The sequence below is a fragment of the Cicer arietinum genome, chromosome 7 (genome assembly GCF_000331145.2).
Source record: "Cicer arietinum cultivar CDC Frontier isolate Library 1 chromosome 7, Cicar.CDCFrontier_v2.0, whole genome shotgun sequence".
In the NCBI taxonomy this organism is placed as follows: Eukaryota; Viridiplantae; Streptophyta; class Magnoliopsida; order Fabales; family Fabaceae; genus Cicer; species Cicer arietinum.
Genome location: NC_021166.2, coordinates 27,652,637 through 27,666,555, shown reverse-complemented (window position 1 = coordinate 27,666,555; position 13,919 = coordinate 27,652,637). Strand labels below are relative to the sequence as shown.

Here is a 13,919-nt window from a genome sequence, read left to right as displayed (position 1 = left end):
AAATATAGTTAGGGAATGCTTTTTCTTTATTTGTTTATTTCTATTATCATCAAAACATCAGCCATAGGATTAATCTCCACATTTGTTAAGTGTGCAACTAGGAATATTAATATAATTCCTATTGCAAATATTTCATCAAAAACATCAGATGTTTTACTCTCCCATTTTTTCTTTAAAACCACATTTGGACTAACAGTTAATCTCCACAATTTTCCTATAATAATTGGAGAACTCTTGTCGATCACTAATGGAACATGGGAGAGTAAAACAACTAGGAATGCGCATTTTTTGTCACGACAAATTATAGGAGAACGCGTTCTTAAAGATTTTCTTAGGTGGTTGTGGGCTTTTTTTATTTAATTTACTTGACAGTCTGATTTATTTTTAATTAGTTGTCAAGTTTTAAGTGGGTGTGTCCAATGGACAAGTTGTTAGTGGAGTGACCATCGAAGAATTTATCTTAAAAATTATGTAAATATTATTAATTAAAAGATACAATGAAAAAAAAGTGCATTAAAAATTAAAATGGTCAATTATTTTGGGATAATTTTTATTTTTTGGCAAATGGTCAATTATTATGGTACGGAGAAAGTACTAATATATCTCTTGTTAGCACTACTAATTTATCTTGAAAAAAGAAAAATCAAATTGAATACATTCATGTATAAGAGTATTTTATTAACTTCTACATATAAAATCAACACATTAAATTCACTATTTTTTTTAATATATGTAAAAAAAGCAATAGAGACTGTTGAAGCATGGACACCTTTGAGATTAAGTGTGTCATCGTATTCGACATGTGTTGGTGTCCGACAGTTGTACAACACTCACACGACACCCGTCCATGAACTCAGACAGGTAACAAATAAAAAAGATATATTTTCTTTGTTTTAACACATCTCAAACACATATATAGAGGGTTAAAAATGTGTTGAAAGTATGATAGAGTTAAAGATATTAAATTTAGATATTTTTATAAATAATGTTCATATTTTATTTAATTATAATAAATAAATAAATGTATATCAATACCAATATCCAATATTTTATGCATACATCAATAGCGTCGACGTATCCATATATGTATTGTATCAAGTGTTTGTATAGGAGTTCATACTTCATATAGAGAGACTTATAAATGATCGAAGTACCATTGAGTTATAGAAAGGGGTAACCTACTTGTTGCACTATCATTGATGTGGAAAGTCCTTGAGTGGGGTTACAAGATTTGGACATATACATATATAAAAATACATATTATTTAAATTATTTAATTATTTAAAAAATATGTTATTTAATTATTCCCTCTTCTAACCTTACAAGACTTTCGTCATTAACGTTATGCATGCAACAAATTAATCACATTTGTTTTATTCACATTTCTTCTATTCTTTTTAGGGTTGTAGATGAGTCGATCAAGGTTTGATTTGCCAAAAATCAAAATTGTGAAGGAAATAATGAGTTGAATCTAATAAAAAATCGTTTGATATATCTTTGAGTTGGGTTGAATTATATGAGTCATTTTCGAGTTATATTGGGTTGAGTATTGAATTACCCACATTTTTTTAATTTAAATATTAATGATGGAATATCATTTTTATTTTTAAATACACAAACTTAATTTTCCTAAAAAGTACTTCTTTCAATCACTATTATAACAAAGAAAAAAAAATTATTTTCATATATTAAGAAACATAATTAAATACAATAAATTTTATAGGTTTTATATAAAACACAAATTAAATATACTAAATTGTTTTTTTTTATATCAAACATTTAACGATCACCATTAAATATTTTACATTAAATGAAGGGTGTATTAGAAATAATAACATTAAATGAATCAAATTAATTAATTTCTACTAATAATAGTAAATAAAACTTGAGATTTTATTTATAATAGTAATTATAGAGAGTATTGTGTAATTTATTTTCACTATTTTTTCCCATATATATATATATATATATATATTTAATGAGAATATTAAAGTGATAAAATTTATCCTAAAATACTTAAAAACCAGATATTGTGAAAATTAGGTTACCTAGATAAAATAGGTTATACTGATTTTAGTTGGTATTCAAATTTTTTAAACCGTTTGCTATTTTGCAAAATCAAGAATTTAATTCAAATTTTTTAAACCGTCCGTTCGCACTCATTTATTCAACACAAACCGAATTTTTGGGTGATCCAGGTTGACTTGGTCGGGTCTGTCCAACATATGTAGTAATGCATGGCCCTACTTCTTTCCTTATTTTTGTATTTCTCATTCCTACATTGCAAAGATTTTGAATCTAATCCCCCTTTCACTTAATTTTGACTAATTTTGACTCAAAGAACCTGTAAGTCAATTTATTTTTAAACACTCAAATCTTACATCATTGGTGATTCTTAACTTCATTGAGCTCCTTCACCAATGCATCTAACTGCTTCTGAGAACTTCCACTTTTCTTGATGGAACCTAAGGCAGCATCTTTTAACTCTTCAGCCCGCACCCTCTCCTTCGTCTTTCCAAGAGACGCTTTTATTCTCTTCGCAAATTCGTTTGCTTCTGGAACCTTCTCTTCCCCTTCTGCGACTCGAACCGCCACACCTAACTGGTCCACCAACAGCTTCGCGTTCGTGTATTGATCCGCACCCATTGGCCACGTCAGCATTACCACACCAGAAACCAAACCTTCTAACACCGAGTTCCACCCGCAGTGAGTCAAAAACGCGCCCACTGCACGGTGGCCCAAAATCACCAACTGCGGGGCCCACCCTTCAATCACAAACCCCTTATCCCTCACCCGTTCGGCGAAGCCACTCGGTATCCCGCTACAATCTTGCGCCACGTGTCGCACATCCGGACCTCTCACCGATAATATGAACTGGACCCCACTTAACTCCAGGGCACTTGTCAGTATTTCCATCTGTGCAGTCGTGAGAAACGTTCGGCTTCCGAAGCAAACATAAACCACTGAACCGTCGTCGCGTGCGTCGAGCCACGCGGTGAGATCGTTGCATGGGACGGTGCTGGATCCACCTCTTTCTTCTGGACCGGATTCAAGCGGCAAAACTGGGCCTACGGTCCATACTCTTTCGTGCCCGAGTTCTTTCTTCAAGTGATCAAAGTAATCTGTTTCCAAATCAACGAAAGAGTTAAAAACAACGCCCCAAGCGTCGAGATTAAGAAGAAAGTCGTTTTTTATGATCTCCCAATCTGGTTCCCCTCTGTTGTCTCTAAACAAGTGAGAGATTTGCCACCAGGGATAAACTGGAGAATTCGGTAGGTTTGGTAACGAAACGACTAAATTGGGATCCTCCGGTTTGTCGTTTTGAGGTAAGAGGCGCCACATGGAGACAGTGACGGAGAATGCGAAGGCGCCAGAAGGGGAGAAGACTAGGTGTGGCACGTGGAGGTCACGTGCGAGATGGTGAGTCCAGCCAAGGAAGAAGTCAGAGATGATGGCTGAAGGGGGTAAAGGTTGGGCCTGAGCCCACTCAATGAGGATCGGGTAATGATATTGGCGCATGAAAGAGACGACGTTGACGAGCCAGTTTTGGTTTGGGTTTGGGAATTGAGGTGCGGGAAGAAGGAGGGTTTGGAGAAGAGGGGAAAAGTTGGTGGGGACTAGGTTTTGGGTTGATGGAGTTACTAAAATGGTGACGTGTACGCCGCGAGTGACTAGATTTTTGGTAAAGTCGATGAGGGGGATCACGTGACCTGATGATGGGAAGGGATAGGCGAGGAGGTGGGATTGTAGTGTGGACATGTTGGAATTCGTCTTACCCTTAGTTTAAATGTGGTTAGAATTGAAAGAATTAATGGTCTATACTCATATGATAGCTTCCACTTATAGTTGAGAGAGAAGAAAGTTTTCAGATTCACAACTTAGGAGGCATTAAAGAAGTCGTCTTTTTCTTTAAGCTACAGACTCAATCTATTTTAGTTTCCTTTCAACTTTGACGTCACTTGTGACGAATTTACACGGGTATGCCTAAAATTTCGATATTATTTTTTGTCAAAACGAATGATATGTTTATTTTTAAATTAATAGTCTTTTGATGCCGACATCAAAATCTTTTAAAAAATTTAGTGGCGGCTAACTTAATACGATAAAATATAAGATTATGTATATTAATTTTTCAGTTTATTTTTATTTATATTTCCTTTCAGATGAGTATCTATAATTTCAGAATTTTTACAATTATGAGTAAATTTGATACTTATATAAACAATTGATTTTTAGATTAATAGTTAAATAAGCTTTTTATTTTAAAATTTTTTCTGTAATTTATATAGTTATAATAATTAAATATTATTTATAAAAAATAACATGATATCTAATCTAATAATTTTGATATTCGTCTGTTGGACTATAATTTATGGATTATTTTTTTGAAATTTTATTACACATAGCAATGAATATTGAATATTTTTATGATATACATAAAAAAATTATTATAAAACTTATTAACAAAGAAATTATGTCTTTTCTTATGAAATGGTTTTTTTAATGCAAAAGTCAATAAGTAGCTCATTGACTCATAAAAATAATGTTAGTTTATAGATTAAATGTACCAAAATCTTTTAATTTGTGAATTTATCATAGAAGCTCCTCTGACATAATATATAAATGATTGTCTTTTTCATCATCGTTTAGTTAATATAGTGATTCTATAATTAGGATTGGGCTAACACGTGTCTCTAATCCGACCTTAATTAGGTGTGTAGTCTCCATCTAATTTTCTTGTACTTGTTGATCATTGGGACAATATAAAATAGAGTGGCATGTGCCTTAGTTGACTCTTTTACTATTCATTCAATTGTCTTCTACATTGGTTAGTGCGCTTAGTATCTTTATGTATACTCTTGGGTTTTACATTGGGTCTAACTCACCTCTACAACATCGGATTTTAAGGGTAGGAATGTATCTCTTATAAAGTCTTATTATATGGGAGTTGGAAGCCTAACATTATTGAGGTTGGTGCGTGTATATAAATTGTGGGTGTTTAGATCGAGTAAGCTCTGATACCATATTGGGTTGTGTATTGTGTCTAACTCATCCTTATAAAACCGACAATTTATAAAGTGAGAGATACATCTCTTTATAAAATCTTCTTGAGCTATATCTCTTATCTATATGGAACTTGTGTTTTTTTCAATATATACTCGATTCTGAGTAGGTGCCGATCTTCACTATCATCTTAGGTCGATCAAGTGGTCCAATGGATTGGTACCAAACAAACTTTCAAGCGTCAAAGGCAAAGGACGTGGTCAAATAGATTAGTACAAAACAGAACCCCAAATGATGGTTGTTGGGCATATGTGACCATAGTTACATAATTCGTAATTTGGTTTTGTATGTGGTATAGATAGCTCCGGCTATTGGGTTGTGCTGTGCAAGCGGCCCAATAGCATAAGGGCTTAATTGGTGAAGTTCCAATTTTTTATAATATAATAAAATTTTGGTGAATTTTTTATAAAAAAAAAGTATATTTTTAATCCTTATAAAATTAGGACCTTTTAAACTTAGTCCATAAAAAAATTTATTCACTTTTAATCTTTATTTGATTTTAAAGGGACTAAAAATATCAACTTTTTTTTAGAAAAGAATCTTTTCAAAATAAGGATTTAAAGTGAATAAAAAAAAAAAAACAATATTGCTACCAACACTCCCTAATTTACTACCCACACCCCGCAAATATTTTAAAAAATTAATATTCCCAAATTACCAGCTCCTTCTCATTATCATTAACCATCTTCATCAATCATCATCAATCATCTTTAATTATCATCAATCACCATCAATCTTCGTCAATCATCATTAACCATATTCAAGATTTTGCTAACATTTACGTGAATTCAATTTCACGTAAGTTTACATAAACTAAGTTCACGTAGGTTTACGTAAACTGAATTCTAGAAAATATCCGTGAACTCAGTTTACGTACACGTACGTGAATTCACTTCACGTAAACTTACGTGAAATTGAGTTCGCGTTTGTTTGATTTTCAATCTTCAACGATTTCCAAATCTTAATTCACACATACGTGAATTAAGATTGCGTATATACTGAGATGTTTACGCAATTTCAGTTCACGTACATGGCTTATTATTCAGCATTCAATGATTACGCAATCTTAGTTCATGTAGGTGTACGTGAATTCAGATTGCGTACACTATGAGGATTCAAGTTTCAAACTTCATTGATTACGCAATCTGAGTTCACGTATATGTACGTAAATTCAAATTGCGTAAAGTCTGAGATTTTTAATTTTTTTTTAACATACGTGAACTAAGTTCACGTAACTACAGAACGTACGTGAACTGAGTTCACGTAAAATCTCCAGATTTACAAAAAAAATACGAACCAAAATACAGAGCAATAAACATACCTTTTTATGTAGTTTTAACCACAATGTGATGATCAAACTGATGTGTTGTAGGTTATGAGTGAGTGATGTAACTTTTTAATGATTTTGAGTTTTGGTTAGTGAGGTATGATGATTTTTGCATGTGACTTATGAGGTGTGATGAAAGTTGATAAATGTGAGTTATGAGATAATAAATGTGTAACATTGATGGCAGGGCTATTTTGGGCATTTTTATTTTTATTTTATTTTGAGGAGTGTGAATAGTAATTTGGGGGGGTGTTGGTAGCAATATTGTAAAAAAAATTATTGACTAGAGAATTTTTTTATTGGACAAAAATAAAATTTATTTTATCCTTTTTTTTTAATTATCAAGAAGTTGAGAATTTTTTTATTGGACTGAAATAAAATCTATTTCTCAATTAACCATAATACATGTTTCCTTAATTTATCAAAATAGTGTATTACTTATATGATTAATAACAATTAACAAATGATAGTACCACAGATGAATTAATTTTGGACAAATGATTACTTTCTATACCATAGAAGATTTGTTGATTATTCTATTTTTGTCACGAGTTCACTAGACATCTAAGTACAACATTGAAGCTATAATTTAGTATTAAATGACAATCAGGCCAGTTAAATAGCACCATATAATTATTCAAGAAAGTTTTGATGCTCGTGACTATTGAGTAAAATTGATGGTTGCACTATTTCGTTATCTTCCATATATGAATCATAATTGGCACTGAGTTTTATTTCACCTGCTATAGAATTGAATATATGCTGTCTTAAATTGTTAGCAGAGAAGGGACTTGGTTTTTGGGAACTGAAACAGTTCAATATAACTTGAGCTTCCATGGAGAACTGAAACAGATTCTGCTTGCTGAACCACAACTTTCCTTTTACTGACTAGTGTATATGGTCTCTGAATGTATTCTGATTTTTGTTGCTGCTTTCAAGAGGGCCTTTTATGTTATCTTTATTAGTGTGATGATAATGGAAAATGGTGAGTAGAATTCTTGCAAATATGAAGTGGTTAAACTCTTAGAACTAACATTAAGGAAACCTTCTCGATCCGCTGACACCTAAGTTCAGGGTCTTGCAAACCTTCTTGAACCATTTATTGCCCATAATCAATTAGAATTTTGTTTGTCATTATAATAGAACTTTGTAGTTATCTATTCAATACAACACATAACTACAATGTTCTATTATGGACTGGTTGTAACATTTAAGACTACTTTTAAGACTATTGTTCTCACAAATCAAATGGGTCTTTTCAGTTTGCTTCATTTTCACTCACATGTTTTATGAGAAACTTTTTAAAATATCACTTAGCTATGTAGTTCTTATGTCGAAGAAAAAAATTTCTGAGATGTAGTATTTTTTAGAAAAATTCATTTGTCCATTAAATTACGGCAAGAGTAAATATTTTTTTAAAAAAGTGGTTTGTGATGTGATGTGAGGTGACAGGCGTAATTGTGATGGTTTTTCCCTCTATAGCCGTGTCTTCCTTCTTTTCCTTCTGTGTTTCCACCCCAAACCAAAGTTTTGGTTTTTCTTCAAAAACTCAAATATAAACCTCCATTTTTCTTTGACTTCTAAGCTTTATTTCGTGAAGTGACAGAAGGAAAAGTCACTTCTCTCCACGCTACGGTGCTAGTGAGCCAACTATGGAAGTGACGGCGCGAACGAAATTTTTTACCGTAATTAATCGCGGTGTCAAAATCGGTTGTTAAACTTACAACGGAGGTAAGGGCTCCTTCCAAACTTTTAGTTTGCATTTAGGACATTATTTGTGATTTTGTGGAATATAAATTTGATGTATTTTAGGTGTAAAATTGTGGAAAATGAATTTAATTTGTTTATGTGTGAATTAGTTGAATTTGAATTTGATTTGTTTTGAGGTGTGTTTTGTAGTGATTAATGTTGGGTGTAAATTGTATGTTCATAATTAATATTATGAATTTTTGAGATGTGATTTAGGTGTGGATTTTGTGGATATTGAATTAATTAAATTTGATGTGTTTGAGTTGCGTAATGAGTTGTTTTCAAATAAATGAGTTTGAATTGAAGCTGAAATTTTACAAAAAATTTAGAGTTGTTAAAGTTGTGAAAAAAAAATTCAAATTTTAACTAAGTTAAAGAGTTTGAGTAAAAAGATAGATGGAAATTAAAAAGGGCTAGAGTTTAAAATGTTACTATTTTAATTACTCTTGAACTGAGTTTAAAAAGAAAAAAAAATATTAGAGTATTTTATTAACTCAAAATTTTTGGTGCTTTAATAGTCGTGGTGTATGTGAAATTTGAACAATATTTGTTTTATTTAGTTTTAACTAAATAATATAGATTATTTGGTTTTAAAAGTTTGGTGTGTGAGAAAGATTTAATTTTGGGAATTTTGTTGTGTTTAGATTAATTTTATTGTCAACAAATTTTTATAAATATTTATGTTTATGTAGTTAGCTCCTTGAGTCTCGAAAAGGAATCGAGACGGTTGGCACCGAGTTAGCGGTGGGGAGAACTCTGATATATTAATGTTGTTGTGGTGATTTATGGTTGAATATTTTGGAGATTGAATTTGATGATTAATGTTTGAAGATGTGGAGTTTTGAATTTTGTGATTTATGGTTGAAATTTGTGGAGAATAAATTTGATGATTAATATTTGAAAGTTTTGGAGATTAATATGGGTGATTTATGTTGAATTTGGGGAGAATTAAATTTAATTTGATTATTTGTTCATAATTGATATTATGAATGTTTGATGTGTGTTTGAGGTGCCGGTTGTGGTGATTTGCGGTTGATGTGATTTATGTGCTCATAATGATTATTATGAATTTTTGGAGATGTGATTTATATGGGTTTATGGAAAATGAATTTGGTGGGTTATGTGTGAAAATATGGAGTTTTGAAAATTGGCGATTTATGAGTAAATTTGGTGTGAAATCGTGGAGATAGAATTTGATGTGTTTGAGTATGCTCTGTGGTGAATTTGAAAAATCGTTAGTGTTAAATGAGTATTAAAAAAAGGGGGATCTTTTAGTAGCTGCATTTACTTAATGATTGTGGTGAAAAGAGTAAGAGTATGCTCATGCATTTCATAGTATATGGTAACCGCGATGGGGCCATGGTGATAGTGGTGACCGTGATGGGCCACGAGATGATGTCATGTGAATTGTTGGTTCATCTTATCCTTGCAGGGATTGTCGCGTCGTGCTGATCTGTGAGATATTGTACTCTATAATGTGTTGATCTGTGAGCGATTCAACTCTAGAAAGTCGTGCTGGTCTGTGAGCGACTGCACTCTTGTATTTCGTGCTGGTCTGTGAGCGACTGCACTCTTGTATGTCGTGCTGGTCTATGAGAGACTGCACGCTAGTAAATTGTGCTGGTCTATGAGCGACTGCACTCTTGTATGTCGTGCTAGTTTGTGAGCGACTGCACACTAGTAAATCGTGTTGATATGTGAGAGATTGCACTTTGGTAATTAGTACTGGTCTGTGAGAGGCTGTACAATTATGATTAAGCCATTCGAGGAGAGTTTTGGTTTGGAATTCCGGAATCATGCATTTTGGCATATACGCATTGCATTAGAGTGTTTGGCACGCGAGTCATGTTTGTTATACTATGATGATTGTATATACATATTCGGTTGTTGTTGTGATTTTCCGTAATTGCTTTGAGGTGTGAAGTTGGGTTGATTAAGTTTTGATATAATTATGTGTTCATAATTGATTTAATGAATATTCGATGTGTGATTGAGGTGTGAATTTGTGGAGATTAATTTGGTGTTAATTATGTGTTCATAATTGATTTAATGAATATTCGATGTGTGATTGAGGTGTGAATTTGTGGAGATTAATTTGGTGTTAATTATGTGTTCATAATTGATTTAATGAATATTCGATGTGTGATTGAGGTGTGAATTTGTGGAGATTAATTTGGTGTTAATTATGTGTTCATAATTGATAACATTAATGTTTGAAGTGTTGATTAATTTAGAGCCATTTTAGAATTGAAAATCTGCATTTTCTCAATTGTATTCCGCTATGACATGCAGTTTGTCAAAACTTCATTTTTCAACATTGTATATGCATTTTTGGACATATGAAAATCCTTTTGAGGAGTATGCTAAGACGAAAGGTTCTTTTGAGCATTTGAAAATATAAGAATTTTGCTAAGTGTTATTTGTTAATTTTGGTTGGTGACCCTTTACAATTATTGTGGAAATCTGGGTTTTTCCCTCATATGAGAACCAGAATCGTCCTACCGGTTAATACTTTGGAGACGGACGTGTAGTTAGATATACCTGACCGAAGCTTTGTCAGGAGGATCTTGCGGGGCGCGTGGAGATCACCCGAATTGTTTAGTGTTTGTAGCATGATCAGATTAGGTGGTTGTATAAGGACTAGATGTCTTTCTTTTGTGATTGTATTTATTTCATTTTGGAAGATTGTATCTATGCTTAAACTGTTTGATGTCTTTTCTTTTGATGGGTCCATGTTCCACAATTTGAGGTGACGTGGGGAAAGTTAAAATTCTTGGGGCAGTGCTTTTGTACAGGTCTGCCGAGAATACCCCAGAGGTATGAGCTATTCTGATAGGCCTCATAGCCTCGGTGTATTTTGATGTTTGAATACTTTGGATTTTTTTTTCAAAAACTATTTCGCTGCTTGTAAATATTTATTGACTTTTTCGTTATGTTATAACTTAAATATTTATCCAAAAGTATTTCATTCTTTATTTCTTCGTTTTTATGAATTTGTTTTGAAATAAAAAAATACACTCGTGTTGTTAAATTTCGGAGTGTTACAAGAAACTTTTTAAAATATCACTTAGCTATCTAGTTCTTATGTTATGAATTATCAAATATAAGATAAATCTTGTTGGTATGGATTGTACTAATTAAATTTTATAGGTCATTCGTCAATGATACATTCTCATACCTAAGTTAATTCATGTCTATTTTCCTATAACCATGTGAGGATCCCTGGATTGACTAATTTTTTAATAAATGTGAAGTTGTGTATAATCAAGACAAGAATAATATTCTTCAAAATAAGAAAAAAAATGTATTTATTTCATTTTGGAAGATTGTATCTATGCTTAAACTGTTTGATGTCTTTTCTTTTAATGTGTCCATGTTCCACTTTTTGATGTGACGTGGGGAAAGTTCAAATTCTTGGGGCAGTGCTTTTGTACAGCTCTGCCGAGAATACCCCAGGGGTATGAGCTATTCTGATAGGCCTCATAGCCTCGGTGTATTTTGATGTTTGAATACTTTGGATTTTTTTTTCAAAAACTATTTCGCTGCTTGTAAATATTTATTGACTTTTTCGTTATGTTATAACTTAAATATTTATCCAAAAGTATTTCATTCTTTATTTCTTCGTTTTTATGAATTTGTTTTGAAATAAAAAAATACACTCGTGTTGTTAAATTTCGGAGTGTTACAAGAAACTTTTTAAAATATCACTTAGCTATCTAGTTCTTATGTTATGAATTATCAAATATAAGATAAATCTTGTTGGTATGGATTGTACTAATTAAATTTTATAGGTCATTCGTCAATGATACATTCTCATACCTAAGTTAATTCATGTCTATTTTCCTATAACCATGTGAGGATCCCTGGATTGACTAATTTTTTAATAAATGTGAAGTTGTGTATAATCAAGACAAGAATAATATTCTTCAAAATAAGAAAAAAAACGAATAGAATAATATGTATCGAAGTTAAATGATCTTTTATCATTAAACAAATGTTTGAATTAGAGGTATAAAATCACATCTCATCTCTTGTTAACTAAAGCACCCGTATGGGGATAATAATCGAATTTATATGAGGAATATACAAGGAGAAAAATGTCATTTATCATTCATTTTTGTCTCATTTTCTTCCCACGAGTCACGAACAAAGAAAAAAAATGATGTTGAAGTTATTGTTGAAGGGCCTCTTCCAACCACAATTTAGATTCCTCCATAAGTTCAGGGCTCAATCTAAACATCAAAACACAGAATTCCATTTGATTAAGAGTCCCATCTCCATCAAAATCACCTTCCATAAGCATAGACTGGAGATCTTCATCGCTTAAACCTTGCAATCCCAACAAAGCTGAATTCTTCTTCAGGCTTTCAAAAGTGATGACCCCTTTATCTGAATCCTTCAAAAGATTGAACCCATTGCACAGCTCATCTATTAGACCATCTCCACCAAGCTTGTTGGCCATGAAAGGAAGGTCATCATGGAAATGAGACTGTTGATTTTGTGATGTCATAGTGAAAGAGTTGAAGCAAGAAAGAGAGAGTACTGAAGTTGAGAGATGAATTAGAAATTGTAAAGAAGGGAATTAGGTATATATAGTAATTGAAAAGGGAGAAGAATTAATTGAGGCGTGTTTCCGAGAAGGAGAGGGTATTGATAGAAGACAAGGAAGGAAGGATTAGGAAAAGAGTGAGTGAGAGATGTGTTGGATGGGAATTGGAATTATTTGGCTAGTTGCCTGTGACTTTCGCAGAAACAACTCTCGAGGGTAAAACTGTCCATATAGAAATTCTATCGACATGGTTTGGTCGTCTCCTTGACTCTTTCAAAAGTGAGAGGATGTTATTATACTTCTATACCCGTACAAAACCCCTAAAACTCAACTTTATTCTCGACAAATCTAAAAGACCCATTTTTCTTTAAATTTTCTAATAACTATTTCACTGCATAATATTGTGGATAAATATAATTATGAAATGTTTTTTAATTTTAATTTAATTGATAAATATTGATATTGTCATATTAAACGATTTGTTTTAGATTCGAATTCGAGATCTCACAGTTGTGTAAGTTAATTATGGTTCAATTTATCATATTTTCTAAAAAAAATAGATAAATATTAAATTTAAATGTATTTTTAGTTTTTATTAATATGAATTATTTTTATATGACTGCAATTAAAAATGGCAAAATTTATAGATTGAATAAATATAAATTTATATTATAATAAATAAATCAAAATAATCCATTTATAATCCACTAAAAGTTCTTAAAAAAATCCAATCAAATTCATTCATTAAGAATCAATGATATCCAATCAATCCATTATCACATATTAATGGATGAATATCCATTCAATCCACTTAATAATTTTTTAATATTATAATAAATTATATACAATAATAATAATATTAGTGGTTTTATTTGTTGTAGAAAAAACTAAATAATAACTTTTGTTATTTTTAAAATTAATTAATTTATTATTTTATAAAATTATTATTTTAAAATATTTGTAAAATATTTTTATATTATTTTTAAATATAAAAATGTTTCTAAAATATTAAAAAATACAGAAAATTGCTGTTTTTAAAATATTTTAAAATGTAATTTTAAAAAATTATATTATTCTTAAAAAACAGTTTATTATTATTATTTTTAAATAGATAATTAATTTATTAATTAATAATTAAATAAAAAGGGTGGTAGCTGGCGCCTGGCAGCCACAACCAACGTCCACCCTATTTAAATTAATAATTAATAAATTATTATTTTTTAAAAAAAT

At 31.3% G+C, this 13,919-nt stretch overlaps 2 protein-coding genes across 2 annotated transcripts; both read right to left on the bottom strand.

The window, feature by feature from the left end:
- Positions 1 to 2,134: 2,134 nt before the first annotated feature.
- On the bottom strand, positions 2,135 to 3,928 carry UGT89F1 (UDP-glycosyltransferase 89B2). The gene has a single exon (XM_004509926.4). The coding sequence runs from the start codon at positions 3,757 to 3,759 to the stop codon at positions 2,383 to 2,385; it is 1,377 nt and encodes a 458-aa protein (XP_004509983.1). The 5' UTR covers positions 3,760 to 3,928; the 3' UTR covers positions 2,135 to 2,382.
- An 8,172-nt stretch (positions 3,929 to 12,100) lies between these two features.
- On the bottom strand, positions 12,101 to 12,721 carry LOC101501436 (calcium-binding protein KRP1-like). The gene has a single exon (XM_012718492.3). It carries the CDS (start codon positions 12,648 to 12,650, stop codon positions 12,312 to 12,314), a length of 339 nt encoding a protein of 112 aa, XP_012573946.1. The 5' UTR covers positions 12,651 to 12,721; the 3' UTR covers positions 12,101 to 12,311.
- Between the last annotated feature and the right edge of the window lie 1,198 nt (positions 12,722 to 13,919).